General features: G+C 34.6%; 1 protein-coding gene across 1 annotated transcript; it reads right to left on the bottom strand.

The window, feature by feature from the left end:
- Positions 1 to 1,242: 1,242 nt before the first annotated feature.
- LOC117912493 (receptor-like protein kinase HSL1) lies at positions 1,243 to 4,778 on the bottom strand. Its single transcript, XM_034827083.1, has 2 exons — positions 1,774 to 4,778; positions 1,243 to 1,675 (listed from the first exon to the last, which is right to left on the bottom strand). The coding sequence occupies exons 1-2, from the start codon at positions 4,679 to 4,681 to the stop codon at positions 1,347 to 1,349; spliced, it is 3,237 nt and encodes a 1,078-aa protein (XP_034682974.1). The 5' UTR covers positions 4,682 to 4,778; the 3' UTR covers positions 1,243 to 1,346.
- Positions 4,779 to 27,110: the final 22,332 nt, after the last annotated feature.

Raw genomic sequence — 27,110 nt, 5'->3', positions numbered from 1 at the left:
GCAAGGAAGAATTCATCTGGATTTGGAGGAAGTAGTAGAGTCAAATCATGTTATAGTTACATTTGGGTCTTTCGATCCTGTTTCGTTACATGTTCCACCTAAGACACTGGGGACATGAGCTAGTACTATCCAATGCAAGTCACTGAAACCAAAGCAAACATGAGTGTCATGCCAAAACACTCTTCTTCACTTCTGCTCTGATAATGAATCAATGTCGTATAGCGAAGAGAGTTGGACATTGGTGACACGAAAAAGACCTCACAAGAAACAAGAATCTCATCGATCCATACCTAAATCTTCCTAGGAAGGAACAACGTAAGCAAAACATTCATCGATATCCGAAAAAGAAAACAAGAGATTGTACAGGTTGATGACTTCTTGGTACAGAAGCTCACCACCTCTGTCACCTTAGGAGAATACTTCCATCTAGAATTCTTCGATAATGTCTATATATATAGTTAAAAAAAAAAATTTATTTAAAAAAAAAATCTTGCATTGTATATAGTTTGAAATAATTTTTTATTTTCATTTTTAAAAAATCTTTGAGAGTATTTTTTTTTTTACTAAATAATAAAAACTTATGGATGTGTAACCTAAAAACAAAATTTTTTTTAAAAAATTATACCATTATTTATTATTGTTCTTTAGAAACAATTTTAAAAAATAAAGTGAAATAGATAACTGTTCTTCCCTATAAAAAATAATAGACATACTTAATACTTTAAGTTCTTTAATAAATCTTGTATTTTTTTTTTAAGAATAATGTGAAATTAAAAAACTGATTAATTGATTATAAATTAAATTAAATAATTCAAAATGTCATCTTCATAATTGAGTAATAAACATATGCATATTATGAAAAAATCGACTCATTTATACCTTAAAAAAATTAACTTTTATTTGTTTTTATATTCATTTAAAATGAAATAATATTCATAATTATTAATTTTGAATAATTATTCTTTATTATTTACAAAATAAATCAATTAATGTTAATATCTATATTTTTATAATATTGATAAAAAATATAATTTATGATTTTATTTTTATTGTTAATATTCATATTTTATTAAAAACTATTTATGTCTAATTTATTTGTAATTAAAATTTTGTTTTTATTTTCAACAAGACGTGAATTAAATTTACTTTACATTATATAAATTAAATTTATAATTTCTGTTTTTTACAAAATCAAAATAAAAAATTATTTTTAAAATCAACTTATCCAAATAGTTAGCTAGACAATATCAAGAGAGGTAGAGTTGATTACTTGGTATCTTCAGTTCTGCAACGCACACCTTCTAAATAACTACATTTAACTTCATGAAAAGTGATGGGTTCGTTTTTTATGTAGCATGACCTTGCTGAGGACCACGTCGATCAAGAATTAGCAATACCTCCCTCATGGAAGGCCTGTCAGAAGGTGCTTTGCTAGTACACATGAGGCCTAGTTTGAACACAGTGATCATTTCTTCCATGAAGCATTCTTCCATGATCTCCTCATCCAGTGCTTCGACAATGGATTTTCCCTCTCCAAAGTGCTGCCATGCCCATTGAGCAAGGTTCATATGCTCGTTCCCCCTATTGGCTTCTCTTCCAGTGGCCAACTCTAGAAGCACAACTCCAAAACTGTAGACGTCGATCTTCTTATTCGCCTTTCTTGTATAAGCATACTCTGTAATAACCGAAAGAAAAACAACTGTTTGATAAGTTTTTAAAATCATCGGAATGAGAAAACATAAAGAACATTTTGAGACTCTGGAATATCTTTACCTGGGGCAATATATCCGAAAGTGCCTACAACCACAGACATTGTTTCAGGGTCTTCTGCTTGCTTTGCTAACATTTTGGCCAATCCAAAATCTGCAATTTTTGTATTAAATTCAGAATCCAATAAGATGTTGCTGGACTTCACATCTCGATGAATGATTGGGGGAGAGAAATCATGGTGCATATAGCATAGGCCTCGAGCAGCTCCAATGGCAATTTGCAACCTCATCGGCCAGTCCAAGATAATATCACTTGCTGAATCCACTGAGGACACTGCCCTCTTCTTACCATGAAGCCATCTATCTAAGCTTTGGTTCTCCATGTACTCATAAACAAGAATCTTTGAGCTTTCACTCGAAATGCAGCATAGCAACTTCACTATATTGGCATGGCGTATCATACCTAATATTTGGACTTCTGCTACGAATTGCTTCTCGAGGTTCTGGCCTAGTTGCCTATTATTCGAAATCCATTTAACAGCGACCACTTCACCAGAATGGTTAATGATGGTACGATATACCTTCCCTGACCCCCCACTTCCAATTAAACTATTTTGTGCCAAACTCGACAATATGTTGGATTCAGTGAAATCAAACTTTTGGAAGGATGTCATCTTCCATGTTTCAACATTGCTCCCTTGGTCCCACCTTTGATACTTTTGAACCATGGAAAAGATAAGAAATACAATAACCAGTGAAGCAGTTAGGGTGAAAGATATAATCATGACTAGGTAATTGGTTGACAATTTAGAGTTACTAGCTTTAGAGTAGCAACTCTTCAGAATTTCAATATTGGCACACAGATTGGAATTGTTCAAGAAACTGTTTTCATATTCCCACTTTTCAAAGGCGGGTGGGATTTCCCCAGATAGATTGTTGGATGAAAGGTTAAAGGTGTTAGGCACGAAATGACTGAATTCATGGGGGATTTCACCTGAGAATTGGTTTTCAGATAGGTCAAGAAACACGAGGCTATGTAAAGATCCAATGGCCTTTGGAATTGGGCCAGAGAGATGATTTGTTGACAAATCCAAAGCAAATAGTGACTTCCAGGAGACTATATCATGAGGAAGTTGGCCTGACAATTGATTCCCATCAAGCCACAGAATATATATGGATGGAAGACTAGTCAATTCCACTGGAATTTCTCCTGAAAATAGATTATTGCTTGCCTTGAACACCGATAGAAGCAACAAAGATGATATTCCAGCAGGTATTGAACCAGACAACATGTTATTGCTCACATCTAACTGAACTAGATTCACCAAAGAAGATATCCCGGCAGGAATTGGACCAGAAAACCTGTTATTGCTCACATCTAAATTAGTTAGATTCACCAAAGAAAATATCCCGGCAGGAATTGGACCATAAAACCTATTCTTGCTCAAATATAACCCAACTAGATTCACCAAAGAAGATATCCCGGCAGGAATTGGACCAGAAAAATTGTTATTGGTGGCATTGAGCACAGAGATGTTCATCCAGGAAGAGATTTCAGCAGGAATTGGACCATAAAACTTGTTGTTAGCGATCTCCACTCTAGACAAATTCCTTGCCAATTTACTTGGAAGTGTCCCTGAGAATGAATTTCCATCTAACATCACCGATACCATGTCCAGGGATGTCCAGATGCCGGAAGGAATCCCGCCTGAAAAACGATTGTTGGAAAGCTGAATGGTGAGCAAACTTGTGCAATTCCCGAGGGACGTGGGCACTTCCCCGCTGAGATTGTTGTTGGAAGCGACCACTCCAAGCAAAGCCCCCCTAGCGCATAAATGTTGAGGTAATTCCCCGCTTAGTTTATTCTCGGAAACCTCAAAGAGTTTGAGCTCCGAATGAAGGCCAAATGCTGGAGGTAAAACTCCACTCAATTGATTGCTAAAAACTTTGAAGGTTTCCAGTGTAGGAATGAGGCTTATATTTGCTGGTATCTCTCCTGACAACTGATTCCAGAAAAGATTCAAACCCGTCAAATTTTGTAGCTTCCCGAAACCCGCTGGTATGGACCCCGTCAACTGGTTGTCGGAAAGATCAATTTCTTTCAAGTTGAGAGCTTCTATGGATGAAGGAATGTGGCCGGACAATCTATTAATGAATAAATGCAAATAGTTCAAATTCTTCAACGTAAGCATGCCTCCCGGGATCGTACCTTCCAATTTGTTGACTGAGAGGTCCAAGAGTTCCAGACTCGATAGATTGTTGAAGCTCTCCGGTATTTCGCCAATCAAATTCGCCTCCGTCATCCACAGATATTTCAGCTTCTTCAATGCGCCAAACTCTTTTGGAAGGGCTGAAGGCCGGAATTTGTCATTATAGGCCATGGCCAATTGTTCAAGATTCTCCAAATTACCAATCTCCGTTGGCCAGGTGCCGTTGAACTCATTTTGAACCAGAAACAAGTAGAACAGCTCTCGTAGCCGCCCAATTGCTGGGGGAATATCTCCAGAGAAGTTGTTTGCGGTAAGGTCTAGATACCGGAGACGTGAAAGCCGATCAATATCAACTGGAATTGGACCCACGAAGTAGTTTTGCAACAAGAGCAGATATTCGAGCTTAGAACAATTGAGAATATCCGGGAACTCGCCGGGAATGTAATTGTTGGAGACGTCAAGTACGGTAAGGTTCTTGAGGTCACAAATTCTGGCCGGAATTTTGTGAGTGATGCTCTTGCCGTTGAGTAAAATTTTGGTGACAGTATTATGGGTGCATGTAATTTCCGGCCAATCACAAGGTGAGTATGATGAGTCCCACGACTGGATGGAGGGTGGATTGCCCAATTGTTGTTTAAGGTGCAATAGAATCGATCGTTCAGCATCCACATTTTGTGAAATTACGTGCAAGGGTAAAGTGATGAGCAGGAAGCATAGAAGGGGAGGTGGAATTATAAGAATAAAAACGTGTAGTTTAATCATTTAGCCGTTTCCGTTGGGTGGTGGAGAGAATTAAAGACGACTGCCGGGAAAAAGATGGGCAAATCCACCGTCCAATTTACAACGGAGAAGTTGGCCGCATTCATTTCCACACAGCACCGTTATGTAAAAGAAGATCCATGTTCTGTGTCAGTCTGAGAAAAAACAAAAAACAGAAAACTGTTTTTTGCTCCGAACATCCGAACTGTTTTTTATTTCATCCCGCGGCTTTATTTAACAAAAAAAAAAAAAGAAGAAGAAAATAAAGAGGAATATAAGCCACAAATTTATTATATGACTTTAATTTAATATAAAAAGGTTTCACCTCTGTACTTAAAAAAAATATCACTTCTGAGAAATACCTATGCAGCATTGCAGCAAGTTTTCTCGGTCAAAAAGCTGCTTTCTGAGTATGAACACAACCCCTTGTTTGACGGGCGGAGTGGGGAGGTACACAAAGAGGCTAATAAAAGCATCACAGGGACTATGATAAAAAATTTTTGAATAAAATAAAATAACCAATAAAAGTATTGAAGGTCTGGGATGGCCACTTCAGTGATCAGTCCTCAGTCCTCAGTCCTCAGTCCTCAGAGGCTCACAGCTATATTGTATTTCTCGTGCAAAAACAGAAACGAAAATATGATCAAAATGAAATAAGTCATAATATTATGCAAATAAAATTGATTTTTAAATTTTATTTTTCAATATTCAGCCAAGGTTTTAATTTTAAATCCTGATCGGTCCAACACGCTATTGAGTTTTGACGTGGGATTAAATATGGGTCAGGAGAAGAAACAGCTGGAGACCTCCAGTTGCAAAAGAAAAGGCTGCTCCATTGAGCTATTCAACATCTTTACCCAAAATTAATGTAAACCAAGTAATATTGATTTTTTTTCCAATTTTTCCTCATATAAAAGCTGTAAATATTTATATTTAACAGGATAATCATAAAACTAATATAAATAATTAATATAATAAAATTAAATATTATAAATTATCTATTTATACTATCACTTGTTTAACTATTGATCCGGCCAATAAATCATCAAACTATAAATCATTCGATTCAAAAGTAAATTGGATGCCGAAAACATTGCATTCAACCATAACTTAGAAAAAGAACCTGCTGTTACTTGTTGAACTTCAAGTTACATAATTGGCTTTTTCCTCCAACTACCCGTTTGAATTTCAATTCAAATAATTGGCTTTTTTTAAGTAAGAAAGCATACGCAGAATAACGTGCAAGACGTGTATGAGGGGCTCAAATATTAATTATTACTACTCCAGGGGCCCCATTTTACGACGTTTCATTCATTTTATACCCCTGCTTACACGGCGGGAAAAATGTGAATTCCTTTTTCCTATTTTCCTTTTGCGGATAGCATTAGGGCAATAAAGTGGGGAATAGAAAGAAGGGATTGGGTCAACATGGAGTTAAAATTTCAAGTCCCTTTTAGAAAATATTTTTAATATTTATGATACTTAAAAAATTTTATTATTCAAATATCAAAAATATTAAAAACGTTTTATAAAATCACTCTCAAACGCACTCGCAGTATTCATAGACTATCATTGAAAAATGACAACAAAATAATAGATAGTTAGGAAAACATACCCCACATCTATTATGTCAAGGTTTGATTCCAAAATAATTAAGGAAAAAATATTTTAAAAATGATTTTTTATTTTTTATTTTTACATTTGATTTATCATAAAAATAAAAATGAATTTATAAATAAATAATTTATCTTTATATAAAAAGAAGGAAAAATAAATGCTCAAAATGTTCAAATTTTAATAATTTTTTTTCAAAATTTTCAAGAACAAATTCATACATACATACATACATATATATATATATATATATATATATATATATATATATATATATATATATATATTGCACAAAATGATTGAGAAGAAAATTCTTGTTTTTTTATTTTATTTTTTTGGCATTTTGATGTTGTATAGATAAAAAATTTTTAAAAAAATGGAACTAAAGACATTAAATGGGTATCTAAAATTAAATGGGTGGAGAAGGGGGGAATCCTAGATGGGTCTTTGTGCATATAGTGCTGGATAGGTGTCGTGCTTTTGGACAATTTTTTTACATAGTAATTCACTCCTCCAACCAACCTAGATCATGTTGAAATTCAAAAAAAAATTCAAAGATAAAAAAAGGAAAAGAAAATTTAGGATTTTTTTTTATTATTAAGTATTTGAAAATAGGTACAATACCATTAGAATTTAAATAGAGATAATACAAAAATAAAAATTACTTTACCCTTACTTCAAAAATAATAATACTAATAAAATAATTTTAATATAATAACTAAAAATATCATTCTAATATAGTAATTATTGCTTTGATTGGTTGTAATGCTTCTTCCTCCGTTGATTTCATATGTCATGAATGCTATCTTGAATGGCAAATCAAGTGTTTTTTATGTGGAATAATTCTTACTCTTAGGCTGAAAAGATGACTTGGCTAACGAAAGTGAGGTGTTTTTGGTGTCTTGAAGACCTTTGTATGAGGAGATGTTAAGTGCGAGAGAAAGAATAAAAAAAGGATAAACAATTTTAGGTAATTTCGCTACCTTGGTTCACTACCTAAGGTAGCCAAATAAAGATAGCAAAGTGGAGCGGAACTAGCTCATACACAAAGATGAAAATATAGGTAAATACGGATATATTGGTCTTTGGAGTTTACAAATATATTAGAAATATTGATGGGACAAAAATGGTTCAAAATTTATGGAAATACTTGAAAAAACTTCAAATAATAAAATAATAAAAAATATATATGTTCAAGTTGTTTTGTAAGAGTAATTGACGGTAGGTATGGTCAAGGATAATATTTATCAAATTTTTTTAGAAAAAATTATCTCAAATTCCTTTGATATATTTATCTTCATTTATTTTAAAAATCAAAAACTACTTTTTAAAACATGTTTATTACATTTTAAATAAAAAATTAAAGTTTTTTTAAGATTTATATAAAATATTTTATTTGAGATTTAATTACTAAAATTTTATTACTTGTGGTGACAACTTTTTGCTATTGATATTAATTTATGTAAAATTATATTAATAATTTATCTAACCAAATTAATTTTAATTTATAAAATATTAGAACTTCATTATTATTATTTTTATATTTTAGTAAATTTTGATAAATTTATATTTTTAATAATTTAAATAAAAATATTCAAAATTAAATAAAATTAAAAGGATAAATATAAAAAAAAATTAAAAATGAAACGATAGTAATTTTTCAAAATAGGATTAATAAAATAAAAGATGATATATTTAATATTAAAACTATAATTTATTTAATTCAAATGCATTCAATAATGTAAAATAAATTATGATACGTATATGATTTTTTTTAATATTTATATTTTTATATTTAATTGTAAATGATATAAAAAATCATTTGTTAAGAAAATTATAATGATGGTTTTTATATTTTTAATAATCAATTAAATAAAGTTCAAAATAAAATAATTAGAAAAAATTAATTTATTAAAATATTCTTTTAATAATAGACTTTAATAGATTGGTATTTATGCACGTATATTAACAAGGGTGAAGTCATCCCAATGGTAGCCAAGCTTCCTTAAACAATTTTAAGGTGTGTGTGGGCATTGAGTAGCCAACAAATTGGCAAATTTGATGAAAAATCAGTATAAAAAAAAAGTCAATAAATGTCAAAATATCAGCTATATTTTCAATAAATGGGCAAAATATATCTCGTTCGACTTTCAATGGCAAATATCCTGTCGAACTCTTGTTTGACTTTCGGTGGAAAATATCTTGTCAAACCTTGTTGATAACCAAAATATCGATGAAATATCGTAGATTTATCTCAACATTTCAATCACTGCTTGTAGATGGTAGCAAAATTAGCCTTCTTCATTAGTTTCTCTACCTATGGGTGGCAAAGTACCTTCGCTACAGAAGCATAGTGAAATAGATGTTGCAAAAATGCTCCTCTTACAAAAATGATTCATTTGTGTTGCATTTTTATCCATATTTTCTTATATAAAACTTGCACAACACATTTCAAGCCACTTTGGGTTAAATAATTAAATTAAAATGGATATTCTAATGCCTAAATCGATGCAAAATGGTATGATTATGCTAGATAAAATAAACCAATTTTGTATCACTCATACTCCCTTAGCTACTCTTTGCCTAGTCCCTTAATCCAAATTGAGTTAAAAATTAGGTATGTTAAAATATAGAGTTAATGTCATGGTCTTTAAAGTCCTTAAACTTGATTAGTCACTCACATAGCTAGTCTATTAAGGTTTCATTTGATTTTATAAGCTTGCTTTCTTGCTTTTCTTTCCACTTGGCATTCTTGTGTTATATTTTCCCCTTGCTTTAGGGTTGGTACTCCCCTCAAGTATCCTCAACAACATCAAAGCACAAAACCATGTTTCAATACCAACTTCTAGTGTGCAAAATTATTCATTTTCCAACTATAGGGTGAAGATTTTCTTGATAGCTCAAAGAACTCCACTTTGTTCTATTTCAATTTCATCAAGCTCCAAAGAAAGAGGAAAAAAAAACCAGAAGGAAAAATAATGACATAAAACAAGGTTGTTCTTTTTAATGCAATACCCCATTTCCTCCTATTCAAATATCATTAAAGAAAATTGTTGTCTTGTCTCTTGCTTGGCTGCTGGCCCCTTATTTCTTGTCCTTCTCTACATGTTGCTATTCCAATCAAGTATAAGAAAGTGCGGACAATCAATGTGGTTTTTTCAGCAATGGTTATGGGTGCTTTGTTGCTGGAGAATATAAAGGAAAAAAGTCTTTTCATGACTTAGTAGCTCTTTTTAAGGAACATTGACAAATATGCTTTATGAAGAATGTCATTAGATGAACAACAATGTTTTCTATTTCTCCTAACTTGTGAAATGCGAGTTTTTCAAATTCTATCAAGCATAAAAAACTTAGAGAGTTATGGTTATTGAAAACGACTTCTAGAGTTATAGAAGACACTGTGTATAATCCAAACATTATTTATTTTAGCTTCAAGGGAGAATATTAGTTTTTTTTCTAATTATTACATTTTCTTTTATGTTTTGTATATAAAATGTAAATATTTTGATATGCGAGACATGACATGTATATTTATCTTATTGATGAATTAGTATTTTTTTTATTCACATGTATTTAGTTCTTTATAGATATATTATCAACACATGGTAGTTGTACAATATTATTTCATGGAGTGAGAAGTTTTAGGTTAAAGGAAATTTATGTAATTTCTTACCTATATATATATATATATATATATGCATAGATTATTTCTAATTCATAACAATTAAAATTGTATATAGAAGCTAATTGGGAACATAGTGAACCATCGTTTCTATTACAATTAAGGTTATTACATATTAGAAGATAATTAGAGGAACTATGAATATCAATATCCGTAGAAGCACCAACTAATAAGATTTGTGCAATATCTCTATGTAATTGAATATGTTGACTACAACTAAGAACATCATAGCAGAACTAAATAAGGGTGAGAAACTGAATGGTGATAATTACGAGATTTGGCATCGTAAGGTTCAGTATATCCTTGAAGAGCAGGAAACTCTTGAAACACTGAATTAGATCATGCAACAACTTGAACAAGGGAACTTTGCCCAACATAGAAGATATCAAAAGGCTTATGTGGTTTGGAATAAAAAGAATTATTTAGCTCACATTACGTTGTTAAGTTGTATACAAGAAAATCTCTTTATTGAGTATGAGGCATACCAAACTGTTCATGAGATGTGGAAAGCTCTAAAAGAAAAGTATGGTGGACTTTCAGCTACAAAGCTGAGAAAACTTGTAATGAAATTTGGAAATTACAAGATATGACTGAACCATATAATGAAACTACATCTCAGGGAGATGAAAAGAATGATAAAAGGGCTTAACACATCCAAACATGTCCTCACTAATGAGCAACAAGTTGAGATAGTCATCAAATCTCTACCAAAGAGTTAGGAACACATGGTGGTGAACATGACTCATAATGAGAGTGTCAAAACTTTGATGATATAGTTCGCTATCTTGAATTGGAAGCCGAGCGACTTGTGGTTGCTAGGCCTAATGAATAAGCTTATGTGTCTTAATCCAGTTCAGGCAAAACTTCCAGTTTTAAGCGTAATAGAAAATTCTTTAAGAAAAATAAAAAAATCTGATGATGCTTCAAAGAAAGAAAAAAACTAAGGCATGTAAAAAATTCAAGTGTGTTAAGAGGGATAAGAGCAAGTTGAAATGCTACAATTGTGGCAACAAGAGTCACTTCGCTCACTAGTGCACTGAGTCAAAACAGGTATGGTCCTGTTCATATAACTCATGTGCTTATGTTTCTAGCTATGTAATGTTAACTGAATCTATTCCTCTGTGGACTGTAGACTCAGTCGCCATCAACCATATAGCTAGAGACCGAGAAGCATATGTAGATTTTCGGTGAATTAGTTCTGGTAAAAGATGGATCTATGTAGGAAACAACTCCAAAGTTGAGGTCAAGGGTATTGGAACATGTAAATTAGAATTACATAGAGGACGTACCATATTTCCACACAATGTTCTTTATGCTCTGGATATTCAACGAAATTTGGTCTTTGTGTTAGTCCTTATTGGTTTAGGTTTCAATTTGAATTTTCATGATTAGGTAATGGAGTTGTATTTTGGAATAACATACTATGGTTCTAGATTTATTCTAAATGGTCTTATGGTTCTTAACATTGATAATTGTGTATTGTCTAATACCAATGATAGTTATTATTCGTTGATGACTACTTCTAGAAATACATGTAATAATGTGATCATATGGCATGCTAGACTTGGACATATTAGATAAGAAAGAATGAATAGACTAGTTAGAGAAAATCTATTAGGTCAATTCACTAAAATTGATATGCCAACTTGTGAATATTGTCTAGCTGGTAAGACAACAAGAAAACCATTCAAAAAAAGAACTAGAATTGAAATACCATTGCAATAGATCCATTTTGACATATGCGGTCCTATGAGTGTTAGAGCAAGGCATGACACATTGTACTTCATCACATTTGTAGATGACTTTACTCGTTACAATCATGTTTATCTAATTTCTCATAAATCAGAAACATTAGATTGTTTCAGATGCTACATTAATTTAGTTGAGAATCAGTTGGACAAAATGATTAAAACATAAAGAACAAACCAAGGTAGAAAATAAACATAGATGACCTTACTCATTATGGTTATGTTTATCTGATTTCTCATAAGTCAGAATTATTAGATTGTTTCAGATGCTACATTAATTTAGTTGAAAATTAGTTGGATAAAAAAATTAAAACATTAATAATGGACTAAGGTAGAGAATATCTATCAAAACAATTTAAATATTATGTGATGAAAAGGGTGTTAATAGACAATTGATTATTCTAAGGACTCCACAACAAAACGGTGTTGCTGAGATAAGGAATAGAACGTTGTTAGACATGGTTAAGTCAATGATGGCTCAAGCAAATCTTCTCATTTCATTTATGGAATAATCGAAAGCTTGATCTTAGCAATTTGCGAACATAGGGGTCAACGACTTATATTCACAATCTTTCTTATAAATATGGAAAATTAGGTCTTAAAGAAAGGAAATGTATCTTTATAAGATACAGTGAACACTTCAAAGGATATGTGTTCATAGATGAGCATGAAGATGGAACAGTAACTGAATTAGAATCATAAGATGCCACATTCTTAAAGGACGATTTCCCACATATAGATGAGATTGATAGGGATTGACATCTTTATGGAATGATGGATCCTAACATAAAATCTACACTCAAACAACAATTGATGCTTGAACCTAGTGTGAGTGAACTAGTACTTATAGCAAGTACAATAAAAGAGTCGATGTTGAGAAAAGTTCTCAATGATGATTTGCGATTGAATAGAAAGTTCATATTGTTACTCAATATGATGATGTTGAGCCTAAGTCAGTTTAAGAGGCTCTTACTTGTCCAACTAAAGATGAATAGAAAAAAACAATGGAAGAGGAATTGGAGTCAATGGTTGATCTACATTCAAATTGAAAAATTATTGGAAACAAATGGGTTATTAAAATAAAACAAAAGGTAGATAGATCGATTGAAAATTATAAAACTCGATTAGTTGCTAAAGGGTATATCCAACAAAAGGGTATAAACTATGAGAAAACCTTCTCTCTAGTGGTTAGGTTTGCCTTAATTTGTCTCATTCTAGCTATAGTAGTTGTTAGAAAAATGGGGTTAATTTAACCTAAGGTAATCACCCTAGAGATGGTTAATAGAGTAATGGTCTCTTTTTGCAAATTTAAATTATGTGAATGCAAGAGACAATTATATGCAAATTTATAATAAAACAATATAAAAACAATTGCATATAAAGTAAGAGAGTAGGGAAGAGAGAATGCAAACACAAGATTTTTATAGTGATTCAGCGCAACCCAGCTTACGTCTACTCTCCTCTAGTTTCAATTACAAACTTGAGGTTCCACTAATTCAAAGCTTCTAAACCAAGCCTTTCAGCAATACAATTGGATTATGGTTCCAATCCACCCTCTTGAACTTTAGGCTATAAGCACTCTTTACAATCTTCAAAAGATACCTCATTCTTAAATAACCCCTTAAGTGATACCTCCCACTTGAGAATCCCTAAGTGATACCTCACACTTAGATTCTTCCTCTCAAGGATTTACAAATGAAGATAAGAAATAATTTCACAAAATCCTAGTAACAAACTTTAGACTCAAATATATAAGTAAAACTAAGATTGAAAGGTGCATTAATGATATGCAAGTTTTAGAATAATAGTGCACTCAAAAACACTCTCCCAAGGCTCAAATATATTCAAACAATGTTGAGGAAAGTTAAGCTCTTAAAACAATGAAGATTGGAATCTTTTTATAAAGAAAAAAAAAACCAAACTAGTCATTGGGGGTTCGTCTAGTCGAGCTCTGGTTCAACCGATTGACTAGCTATCAACATTTAATGCTTGGCAGGTGACCATTGGACCTCGACTGCCCCTTGACCAGTCCTCGACCGGTTGAGATTCAACCTCGATCGGTTGAACAAGTGTTTTGGAAAATAGAGAGAAGGTTTTTGCACCCCTTGACCAGTTAAGTCGAATAAGTTGATCAGTTCCCTATCCTGTTCAACTGGTTGAGCCATTTTTGGCTCAACAACCATATTTTTCAACTTAAAACCTTTTAAACAAGTTTGAAAAACATTTGATACAAGGTTTTAGTTGAAAATATGAAATCATCCAATTTTAAAATATTTAAAACAAAATAACTCTTGGATGATTTTAGTGCATAAGTAAAGAATGCAATGCATGAAAATCCTAGTGCACCAATTACAAAGAGATCTTATGAAGCTTAGGTCTTGAAAAACATTTCTCTTTGAGGTCTTTTTTTTTCTTATTGATTTTTCTTTGGCTTGATTTTATCTTTGTGATTGCCACTTTGAAAATCTTATTGCCTAATCACACTTGAAATATAATCATTAGTTCCAAACCTTGTTTTGTTATCATCTAAACCAAGATTAACCAAACCTTAGTTTCCCAGTAGCTCATATGGATTTAGAGCTACACCAAATGAATGTTAAGACAACTTTCCTTAATGGAGAATTGAATGAAGAAATCTATATGAAACAAATAGTAGGTTTCATTACCTAAGGCTAAGAGCGCAAAGTATGAAAGTTAAATCGATCGATTTGTGGCTGATTACTACTCAAAAAGTGCTATTTGATAGCTTATAATTAATCCTTTTAAACACTTTTGAGTACTAGTTAGTGCCTTTTAACCCAATTAACATGTTAAGGACCCTTGCAATCAATTCTAATCAAATTGTATAAGTTTTGGTGTTTTTGTTAGTAATTTGATCACCAAAACAATCCAAGATTGAGGAGAGTTATTTGGAATCCTTGGCAAAGCAATGGAAAGAGCAGAAACATGAAGAACCAAAGCTTTGAAGTCCTTTGCCATAAGCAAATCCGGAATGCAAGGAGGGGAAGCAAAGAGAAATCAGTCATGAAGCATTCTTGATGACAGTCATGTCAGCTACTTTTGGAGCACTTTCCGAAGTCCAATTTATGCATGCTATATGTCATTTTAAAGCTTAGGAAGTCAACAATCCACTGCTTCAAACGGTGTACAATTCGAAGTTGAAATGAAGGAGTTACAGCCATTGGAAGCCGAACACTCCAAGCTAAAGGAAGATTTTGCAAAGTGCTGCGAAATCACCCTTTTGTTGCGAGATATTTCGCAGCCTTTTTGTACAGTGCTGTGAATTCCCCCTGAAGTTTCACGTCAAGTTGGAAGCCGATAGCCGCAAGCTGGAAGACCACTTCGCAGCGGTGCGAAACCAACCGGTTGCTGCGAAGTAATTTCGTAGCCCTATTTGTACATCTGCGAAATCTCGCAGACCTCATTTTGCACAGTGCAACGGTCCTGAAGCTTCCCGATAGTTGTGCACCGACTCTTTTAGATCTTTTCTTCAGATATTTTTGTATAAATTTCCATTTTCTCCTTGTATTCAGCCACTCATGTAATTCCTTAGCTAAGAAGTATCCAAGGAAGGGTAAATTACCTTCCTATATAAACTCTCAAGGGGGACTCTCGGGGGAGCTTGTTCCAGTATAATCCATCATATAATATATCATATATAGAATCAACGAACAGAGCACTTGCTCTGTTTTTCCTATATATTCGTGTTTTCTTGTTAGTTTTCTTTCTAGCCAATCAAACTCTGAGGATTTTTCCTTAGAGGATGAGAGGCTAAGCTCTTTGTCTCTTGGAGTGAAGAAAGCCGGGTAAGTTTCCACATGCATAAATTGGAAGTTTTGTTGTTTTAGTTTTTAATGAAGAGAAAGAGTGACTCGTTAATGGTTTTTATCTTTTTAGTTAACTTAAAACGCCTTTAAATCACCTGGGCCAACACTTGGTAAGGCGAGTGATCTCCATCCATGGAGATTCACTAGTTTACCCCTTGCAAGCCTCTGGGAGGTGACTTGAAGGTAGGATTTTCTAGAATTGCCAACACTTGGTAAGCTTTTGGACTCCAAGAAGACATCCATTAGTTATCTCTTGCGAGCTTGTGAAGGGAAATCCAAGGTTAAAGATCACCTTGAATGGCAAGTGCTAGGTGAGAGGCACGAGCCATTGCAAGTTGCATCAGTGAGAGGGATTTAGTGTTTGAACCCATTAATGGGAAGCACCTGTACAACACCGGTTAGAGAATTAACTATATGTTAATTCTCTAATGCGAGGAAAAGAAACAAGTAACCGGAACTCTCCTTTTTGTACAAGGAATCTAAGCCTAGTGATCTAAACTCCAAGAAACACTTTTCTTTGTAAGTAAAATTAGTTACTACTTTTGGTTAGCTTAAAACCAATCCTTTTTCAAACATCTTTATGTTTTCTTTTAAAGCTAACCTTGAAATGAAAAGGCACCAATTCAGCTTTGAATTAATATCATTTGTGAAGTGAAAACTCATCCCAGTGAACGATCCTAGAGCCACTATGCTATAGTAGCTTTGTCTTTGCTACCCTAGTGATAAAACAAAGGCTATGAATTAATTAAGGAAAATACCCAAAAGGGGGGGTGAATTGGGTTTTTCAAAATCTTTTTCCACACAATAATATATGCACAAAACAAATAAAGGAAAGAGATAAGGTTAGAGAATTCAAACTCGGGTTTATAGTGGTTCGGCCCTTCCTTGCCTACGTCCACTCTCCTCAACCTCCTAACCGAGTGAGGGTTCCACTAACTTGATGCTTCAATCAAGCTTTCAATCGTCTTACACTTGGATTCCGGCTCCAATGGGCTCTTACACAATCACTTCAAGATTTGAACCACTTGAAGGCTTTCACACTTAGTTTACACAAGGATGAAACTCTCAACCTAGCTTAAGGATGGCTCAAGTTACAAGAGAAAGCTAGGATGAATTGCAAGAGTGCACTAAGAATATGCAATTGATGGTTTGATGCACTTAGAAAGAAATGGAGAGCTTTTTGATCAAGAACAGGTAGGTAAGCTTTGAATGCAATAGTTCTCTTAGTCATAAATGAAGAGGAGCTCTCAATTTATAGGTTTCTAAGCTCGGGAGACAAAAACAGCAGAAAAGTAGCCTCGACCGGACGAGCAAAGGGTCGACCGGATCACTAGCCGTTGGTGCAATTAATGCATGGCAGGTTACCATTGCCTCGACCGGACATCGACCGGACCTCGACCGGACGAAGGTGAGGCTCGACCGGGAAGAACAAGCTACTGGGAGAGAGAGAAAATTTTTCTGCTCCCTCGACCGGACCTCGACCGGACAAGGGTAACCGGTCGACCGGTTCCCCAACCGGTTGAGCCGGTTGGCCATAGCCTCGACCGGTTGAGCCTTTTGGCCCCGAAAACCTATCCTTTTTTATTTCTTTCTTTTCCAATACTTAGGCAAGGTCTTTAGGTGAGTTAATATGCCAATTTTGAATCAATTTGCCTAAGGTATATTTGATAAAACTCGGGTTTTAAAGAAAATCAAGTTTTAGAGAATAAACCGAGTTTTCTAAGATGCATGAAAAGGTATGAACATCCTAAGTGCACTCATGCTATCATCTTACATTCATTTCCTATGATTACAAGTCTTCCAAATGATCTCGATCCCGTATTCGTTTGGTCCTTGATGAATTTTTGAGATTAAGCCTGAGATTCTTAACAGTTTAAAACAATTAGTCACTTAACCATGGTTTGTTATCATCAAAACCTGATTAGGAGAACCCTTGGGCTAACACCTAGTATATGGTGTAATATGTTATAAATTTTGTTGATTAATCCCTCAATCAAGGAGCACCAGCTGGACACGAATCAGCTGAGACACCAATTAGGCATGAATCAGTGGCCTTAAGCAATCATCCAGATAGTGGTACTTGAGATTTCATTGTGCAATAATTTCGTACGATTTCACAATGATTGATGAGGACCATTGTGTTTACATTAAACAACATAAAAATAAATATGTGTTATTATCTTTATACGTGGATGATATATTTATAGCTAGAAATGATTTGGAGTTTGTTCAAACCATTAAAAGATGGTTATCATCTACTTTTGAGATTAAATATATGGGATAAACATCTTATATTCTTAGAGTAAAGATCCATAGAGATAATTCTAACAAAGTAGTGGCTTTTTCATAAGAACACTATATTAAGAAAATCCTTGAACGATTTAATATGCAAGATTGCAATTCCATTGACACTCCATTTGCAAGAGGTGAAAACTTAAGCAAAGAAATGGGTCTAAAGACTCCAGAAGAAAAGAGGAAAATGAGTAATGTTCCCTACTCCAATGTTGTTGGGAGTATAATGTATGCTACGATGTGCACAAGACCAGACATCTGCTATGCTATTGGGATGGTTAGTCGTTACCAAGCAAATCTTGTAATGATTAATTGGAAAGCAGTAAAAACAATTCTTAGGTATTTAAAAGGCACTAAGGACCATTCTCTTTGTTATCAAGGCAAATAATTGCATTTGGTGGGTTATTCAAATGCTAATTGGGCAGGTGATCTAAATAAACACAAATCAACATCTGGATATATATTCTTACTTAACAATGGTGCTATTTCATGGAGAAGCAAGAACCAAACTTGTATATCTTTATGAACCATGGAAGTTGAATTTATTGTCTGTTTAGTTGCAGTATAGGAAGTTGTATAGTTGAGAATATTTTTACAAAGCTTAGGAATAGTCAATGATGTTTTTGGGCCAACAACAGTCTATAATGACAATCAAGCTACGATCGCTTATGTAAAAGACTCGAAATATCAAGAAAAAACTAAGCATATAGATACCAAGAATAATTTTATAAGAGATATCATTGTACTTAAAGATGTGATCTTGAAATATTTACCTACATGTGAGATGGTTGTTGATTCATTCACAAAATCCATTTCGAGAGACATGTTTTTTGTACATGTAAAATCATTACTACGTAGGTTATAATTTATGTTGATTATATGACATGGATCATTATTGATTGGATATGAGATACTCTGTAAATGATAAAATGAGATAAGTATTTGTTATTCATATCATTGAATATGTAAATAGTACTTATACATATATGATCTTAAATGTATGTCAATAGGCAAAGATTGGCTCTCTCACACAACAACCGCCTAAATCAATATGTTTATGAGTTGGGATGACACATGGTATACTGATGATAATAAATGAGTAAAAAGTATACAAAGATAATGAGTGTCACCTTGGTTGAGTGTCACCTTGATTAAGTATCAAGATGAGGTCTATAATAAATAACATCTTGACTAAATGTAATCGCCCACAATTACATTTTCCTATTTGAACCAGACTTGCGTTTTAGAATAAAAGGTTGAGAAAAACTATAGATGTGAAACGCAAACAAGTTGTTGGTATAAAGCTCTTAATTGAGGTATGTATGGTGGTAATTTGACATACACTCTCTAAGTGAAGAGAAACCACCATAGCATGTATTTCATACTACATGTCTTTGAAAGTGACTAATAAGGAAAGTGAATGATTAATCCATACATCCTCACCGTGTGAGATCTTTAGGGCTTATTACAATTATAATAGCCTACTATTGTACTATTTGTATTTTTGCTATGTTTTGAGGTGGCAAATTAATGTTGCTACTTTGATATGTTTCCGATCAAAATAAAATAATTTACAAGCGACTAATTTGAATCTAAAAGGCATGAGCTTAAAAGAAAGATTATTTTTTGAGTTACATTGATAAAGATATATTCACAGTCGACCAATTATATTGCTTTTGTAGCTAATATAATTATTAATACATTTATAATATTGTGTAGTATACAACTTTGAGGGATTAAGTGTATACATTAAAATATAACTAAATAAATCTGGGTTACAGTGAGACATGATTATAATTGTTCACTCATAATTTTGGAGTTAAGCTATTATGTATCTCTAATAGGTATATAATTTTATAAGCTCCCAAAATTGTAGATGTGTTCGCATGGTCACACGATTCATTTACTTGTATGAATCACCTTCAAAAAGTTCAGAGAATAGACTTGGATAATTATTGATTGCCTATATCAACCCATCTTGTGCAAGTGAGAGATATTGGAGTTGGATGGGTGCCCAAGTCAGGCTGGTCCAACCCGATCCAACAAATTAGAGATCTTGGGGAAGCATTTTCTGGGAGTTGGAACTGTCAGAAATTGCCTAGAAACCACCCTACTATATATATATATATATATATATATATATATATATATATATATATATATATATATATATATATATATATATCTCAATTTTTATTTTTCTTTAAAAAGAAAAACATAGAGAACTTGAGAAAAAAAGTTCTTTGAAGAGTAAGTGAAAGGTTTTTGTGGTGTGAAACAAAGTGATTCCTGATTTTACTGTGGTTCCATTCTCGACCTAGGGTGAAGAATCGAATGGTGAAACAACCTTTTCTTTTTACATTGGATCTCAGACTTTTTTAAAAGGCAATTAGAAGATTTCCAACATTTTCTTTGTCCCCCAGTCTTGCCTAAAACCAGAATGCAATACCACTTGACATGCATTAATGGTTTTGACCATGAGAAAACATTTTCTATAGTTTGGCTACAATGAGGGTTATTTTCACTGGGTTTTCCATGTATAAAGTGCTCCTTATTGCTTGGTCAAAAAACATAGAAACAAATATAGAATTGCATGCACATATGCATAATAAAACAAATTTATTATATTTTATTTTCTTTGCCAATGAAATCTACAGTCGTTTTGTAGACAATCTAAAGAAGATAAAAAGAAAACAATCCCACTACCGGCCAAACCCATGAGGGTGGCTTGAGAAAAATATCTCACCCAAAAAAAGTTGAAGACATCTTGAGCATAGCATTTAAATTGACTTTGTGGACGGTGATAGATTGGGAGATATGTTATGTACTACAATCCTGATAATGACCAAGCCAGCCAAAAGGTTCGTTTCCAGTACACCTAAGGCCTAGTTTGAACACACTACTCATTTCTTCCATAATCTCTACATCCATGAGAGTTGGTTCCGATCAAGCAACAAAAATAAGATACTTGGAAGACTTGTCAATTCATAAACATTTTTAAATTTGTTGCAGAGGAGATTCCAGCAAGAAATGGACTGAAAAACTTGTTATTTTCTAACGTCTACCCATCACAAAATCCATCTCTATTCACTTGGGAGTTTCCTAGAAGATGTCCAAATGAACATAAAGTAATAATTTATAACAACAGGACTACATTTTATATAAATAGAAATGAAAATTTATTATCTCAAAATTTTTAATAACATAAAGGTAAATCCTTACTTTCATATTCGGTTTGTTCCAAATGTCATCTTAGTTACACGGAGTCTCATTAATTGATTGCATTTGATGACATAAATCACTAATTTCTTAAAAATGAAATCCATGTTGTAGAGAATTCTAGTAAATCAGTTATTGATTTACGGAATCCTCCTTGATTGTAGGAGATATAGTTTAGGAGATATGATTTCCATTTGTACTTATCTTTCCTATTTTATCTGTATATTCAAACTCACTCTGTTTTGTATACATCTATATAAATGGAAATCCTCAACCCCACAGAGGGAGTTGGTTTTACAAATATTCTTATGGTATCAAAGTTTTTTTTGGATTAACCTCCTCGATCCCCTCATGGTCAATTCTTCCTTCTCTTTCAACACCATGATACACATGGTTACTATTAAACTTTCCTCCATAAATTATCTTCTCTGGTGAAATCAACTTCGCTCTCTTCTTCAATGTCAGAATCTCTTTAGCCATGTCGATGGTTCCGCTGCAACTCCTCCACTCACTATCGCCTCTGATTCTTCTTCCTCTCAACCGAATCCTAAATATGTGGAATGACACCTTCAAAATCAATGCCTTATCAGTCTCCTCTTCTCTTCGTTGACTGAAAAAGCCATGGCCAAAGTCCTTGGTCTCACCACTGCTCTTGATGTCTAGCTTGCTCTGGAAAATTCCTTCAACCATATTTCCAAGACTCATGAGCTTCGCATCAAAGATGACTTGCAACTCATCAAGCGTGGCACCCAAAGTGTCATTGAATACTCTCATTCATTTAAGGCTTTATGTGATCAACTCACTACAATGGACCGCTCGATTGATGATACCAACAAAGTTCACTGGTATCTCAGAGGATTGGGAACTGACTTTGCTAATTTTTCTACTGCTCAGATGTCTCTCATCTCATTTCCATCTTTCAAAGACTTGGTTCCCAAATCCGAAAGCTTTGAGATCTTCCAAAATTCACTCAGGTCCTCCTCCCCTGTTTCCTTTGCTGCATTTACTGCCACCAAAGGTCCCTTTTCTCCATCTCGGAGTGGTAGCAACTCCAAGTCCCGTTGTTCTCGCGGCGGCTACAATGGAGGCCATGGTCATGGACGTGGTAAACCGGGCTTCTATACCCCTCGATGTCAAATCTGCAAGACTGAAGGCCACATTATTGATCGTTGTCGGAGCCGTTATGAATGTACCAAACCTACGGCACAACTTGCTGAAGTTTTCAACACATCTTATTCTCTCTCAAATGGTTCGGAGTTCAATTGGTTCACTGATACCGGTGCTTTCGCTCACATGACACCTGACCCTTCTCAATTGGACAAGGTTGAGCCCTATCATGGTAAGGACTGCGTAATAGTGGGAAATGGTGTTTCTTTCCCTATTACTCACACTGGCACGCTCTCTCCCTCTTCCAATTTTAAACTTTTGGATGTTCTTGTTGTCCCTCATCTTACCAAAAACTTGTTGTCTATCAGCAAACTAACCTCTAATTTTCCTCTCTTTGTCACTTTTTCTCATGGTAATTTTGTTGTACATAATCGAGTAACAAGATTGGCGATGGCAACCAGTAAACGAGAAGGTGGTCTTTATGTGTTGGAACATGGCGACTCTGCATTTGTTTATGTCCTTCAAAATAAAAATTTACATGCTTCCTTTGAATTATGACATGCTCACCTTGGTCATGTAAATTGCTCTATTTTATCTCTCTTAAATAAAAAAAAAAAGACAATTATTTCTTATCTCTTTGTTACCTAATCCGTCTCTTTGCTCTACTTGTCAACTCGCTAAGAGTCATCGTTTGTCTTTTTCTCCAAATAATACTTGATCTAATGTTGCTTTAGGCCTCATTCATTGCGATATTTGGGGTCCCGCTCCCGTCAAATCTAATTTGGGATTTACCTATTATGTATTATTTATCGATGACTACTCTCAATTTACTTGGCTTTATCCTATGAAATTAAAATCTGATTTTTTTTTTATATTTTCCTCAAATTTCAAAAATTGGTTGAAAATCAACACTCCACCAAAATTAAGATTTTCAAAGCGATGGTGGCGCAGAATTTACAACCAATCGGTTTCAATCTCATCTTCAATAATTTGGCATCTACCCCCAAATGTCTTGTCCGTACACTCCTTCCCAAAATGGTAAAGCTGAACGCAAACATCATCATGTGATGGAAACGGGTCTTGCTCTCCTCTTTCACTTCCACGCTCCTACTCAGCATTGGGTTAATGCTTTCAGCACAACCACCTACATTATCAACCCGTTGCCTATGCCTGTTCTTGGTGGTCTTTCACCTTTTGAAGTTTTATCTGGTAAGCCTCCTAATTATGTGAATTTCTATCCCTTTGGCTGCCGAGTTTACCCATGCTTACGTGATTACGCACCTCACAAATTTTCTCCCCGTAGCTTACCGTGTATTTTTCTTGGTTATAGTTCCTCACCTAAGGCTTCCGTTGTTTTAACACTACAACCTCTCGCACATATATTACACGGCATGCTCGATTTGATGAGAATTTTTTCCCATTTTCAAATACTTCCAATCCTGCTTCTATTTCTGCTATTGGTTTTTCAAAATTTTACGAGCCCTGCTCCCTTGAACCACCTTCTAGCACATCATCTCCTACTACTACGCAAGTCTCTACTACTCCTCCTTGTCATTTTTGTGTAAACGACTCTGCTGTTGAGCTCATACAGGTTTCTTCTTCTGTTACCGAGTCCACGTCTCCTTCAATTGCAGTCTCACCTGCCCCTGTATTTGCTACGGACTTGGCTCTTTCTACAGTTCCCATGGACTAGATTCCTGCCACTACTTCATCAGCTCTTTCCGGCTCTCATCCCATGATTACTCGTGCCAAATCTAGAGTTTTCAAGACACAGCATCCTGCTCATCTCAGCTTTGTGCGGTCTACTCCATTGATTCATGCACTGCTTGCCTCCTCTGAGCCTAAGGGATTTAAATCCGTTGCCAAAAACCTAGCTTGGCTTGCTGCCATGGATGATGAAATGATGGCGCTTCAAATAAATCACACTTGGGATCTTGTTCCTCGGCCCTCCAATGCTAATATAGTTGGTTTCAAATGGGTTTTTCGGACTAAATTTCTTTCTGATGGATCCATTGAGCTCTTCAAAGCGTGTCTCGTGGCAAAGGGCTACACTCAATTTCCCGGTCTTAATTACACAGACACCTTCAGCCCTATGGTCAAAGCCTTCACATTTCGTGTTGTCCTCTCTCTTGCCGTGTCTCACAAGTGGCCCTTACGTCAGCTTGACGTCAAAAATGCCTTTCTCAATGGCATTCTTCATGAAACTTTCTACATGGAGCAGTCCCCGGGCTATGTTGATCCTCATCATCCTCTTCATGTTTGCAAATTAAATAAGACACTCTATGACTTGAAACAAGCACCCCATGCTTGGTTTCAACGTTTTAGTTCATTTCTACTACGACTTGGTTTTTCTTGCAGCCGCACAGACACTTCTTTATTTGTCTTTAATTGGCAGGATAATCTTATTTATCTCCTCATTTACGTTGATGATATCATACTCACTAGGAATAACTCTACTCTCATTAATCGATTTATTTCCTAACTACACTCCGAATTTGCTGTCAAGGATTTGGGTCCATTGACTTATTTTCTTGGACTTGAGGCGTCTTCCATCCCAGACAGCCTTTTCTTCAGCCAAGTTAATTATGTTACTGATGTTTTGGCTCGTGCTCAACTGCTGGACAGCAAACCTGTTACTACTCTCATGATTGTCTCTCAACGACTATCTTCTGAAAGTGTTCCATTTGCCGATCCGACTCTCTATCATTCCCTAGTGGGTGCTTTGCAATATTTAACCATTACAGGTCTTGATCTTGCCCATTCAGTCAACTTTGTAAGTCAGTTTCTTCATGCACCTACTGATGTTCACTTTCAAGCAGTCAAGCGAATCCTTCGCTACGTAAAGGGCACACTTCATTATGGTCTCAAGTTCACTTCATCCTCTTCAATGGGCTTAGTTGCATACTCGAATGCCGATTGGGTTGGCTTCCCGGACACTAGACTCTCCACCTCTGGCTTCTCGATTTGTCTTGGCAATAATCTTGTCTCTTGGAGTGCTAAAAAACAACCCATAGTTTCTCGTTCAAGTTGAGAATCCGAGTACCATGCTCTTGCCCTTACTGCAGCTGAAGTTTTATGGCTCACTCATCTTCTACGAGATCTTCGGGTTACTTTACCTCACCGGCCTCTTCTTCTTTGTGACAACAAGAGTGCAATTTTTTTGAGCTCCAATCCCGTGTCCCACAAGCGCACCAAGCACATCAACCTCAATTATCATTTTCCTCCGTGAGCTCGTTGTTGCTGGCACCCTTCGTCTTTAGCATGTTCCGTCCCACTTACAACTGGCCGACATCTTCACCAAGAGTGTCTCACGGGATCTTTATGTCTTCTTTCGATCCAAGCTTTGAGTTTGTGTTAATCCCACTCTTAGCTTGTGGGGGGCTATAGAGAATTCCAGTAAATTAGTTATTGATTTATGGAATCCTCCTTGATTGTAGGAGATATAGTTTAGGAGATACGATTTCCATTTGTACTTATCTTTCCTATTTTATCTGTATATTCAAACTCACTCTGTTTTGTATACGTCTATATAAATGGAAATCCTCAACCCCATAGAGGGAGGTGGTTTTACAAATATTCTTACATGTAACAACCACTAAATTGATCATTAAAGTTAGACTAACCTTTTAAGCAAAACCAAATAATGATTTTTACAATAATGTGGTTTTTTTAAGTTCCTCGAAGACATGGCCGAAGTTCCATTCCACATTTTGCCCCGTCGTCCCTTGATTTTCCATGCTAGGGTTTCAAAAGAGGGTTTTAAGAGCATGAGGTAAATCTTCTTTCATCTGAACAGACTAGGTTTGGATTGGATATGCGATGTGGTCTCTGTTATTAAGTTATTAAATATTGATTCATGCTTATTGATATTGCGAAGATTAGATATTGATTTAGGCTTATTGATTTTGGATGTGGGTTTTGGGCCTTAAGATTTACATTCAAATATGAATTTTAGGCTACTAGCTTGTGTGATTTGGGTTTGGAGGTATTGGTTTTAATTCGATTTTTTGGGCTTGGGTTTTGATTTTCGATATGGGCATTGAATTTTGTTGGTTTGAGTTTAATTATGGACTTGGGTTGGGTTTTTAATTAGAATTGATTATTTCCTTTGGACTTAACCGCTTTGGTTGCTAATTTGGGCTCAATATTGGGTTAGAGGCTTTGGTTTTTAGTTATCAATTTCATTTAAATCATTGGGCTATGGGCATTGGATTGGGAGTTAGGCTTTAATAGTTTAATTGGTTCTTGGCTTTAGTAGTTTAATATTTGAACCTTAGTATTTCATTTGGGTTTCAACTCTAATTATTTAATGTTTTGATTTGAATTTTGTGGAGCTTAGACTTATTTTAATATTTCAATTTGGACTGTGGGTTTGGTTTATTTGTTTTGGTTTTGATTTAATTTGGATCATGGATTAATTTGGACATGTTATAACTTATCACTTTTATTTTATTCTTGGGCTTGCTCTTGTTTTGAAGGACTTTCAAGGAGCTGAGAATGGAGAAAAGGTAGTGTATACGTGACGTACAGACATGCATCAGGAGTATCAGTTAGTGATCAAAGGCAGCAAAAGATTAAAAAAAAAATGTTAGCACACCTGGTGAAATAGATCTGTTGTGTGAGAAGAAAGTGAAGGAAAGAAAAGACACCCGGAGCGTGTGAATCAACTTAATTTGTGGAAAATGATACCACAACCACATTTCTCTCCTCCAACAACTGCAATGATTTCTATTTGAATAACTACATCCATAATCACACACGAAAATCTGTTCCCGTCTGCTAAATTCTCATCTTGTAGTGCACACATCTTTCTGTTCTCCGTCTCTGATAAACAGATAATAGCTTATGAAGCTAATGCCCAAAATTTCATGTTTTTACTTCACAACTGCTCATTAGAATGTCCTGTAAAATGTGAAAAATGCAATTTCTTCACAGAACCTCAC

The sequence above is a fragment of the Vitis riparia genome, chromosome 4, assembly GCF_004353265.1.
Source record: "Vitis riparia cultivar Riparia Gloire de Montpellier isolate 1030 chromosome 4, EGFV_Vit.rip_1.0, whole genome shotgun sequence".
In the NCBI taxonomy this organism is placed as follows: Eukaryota; Viridiplantae; Streptophyta; class Magnoliopsida; order Vitales; family Vitaceae; genus Vitis; species Vitis riparia.
This window is presented reverse-complemented; position numbering and strand designations above follow the sequence as displayed.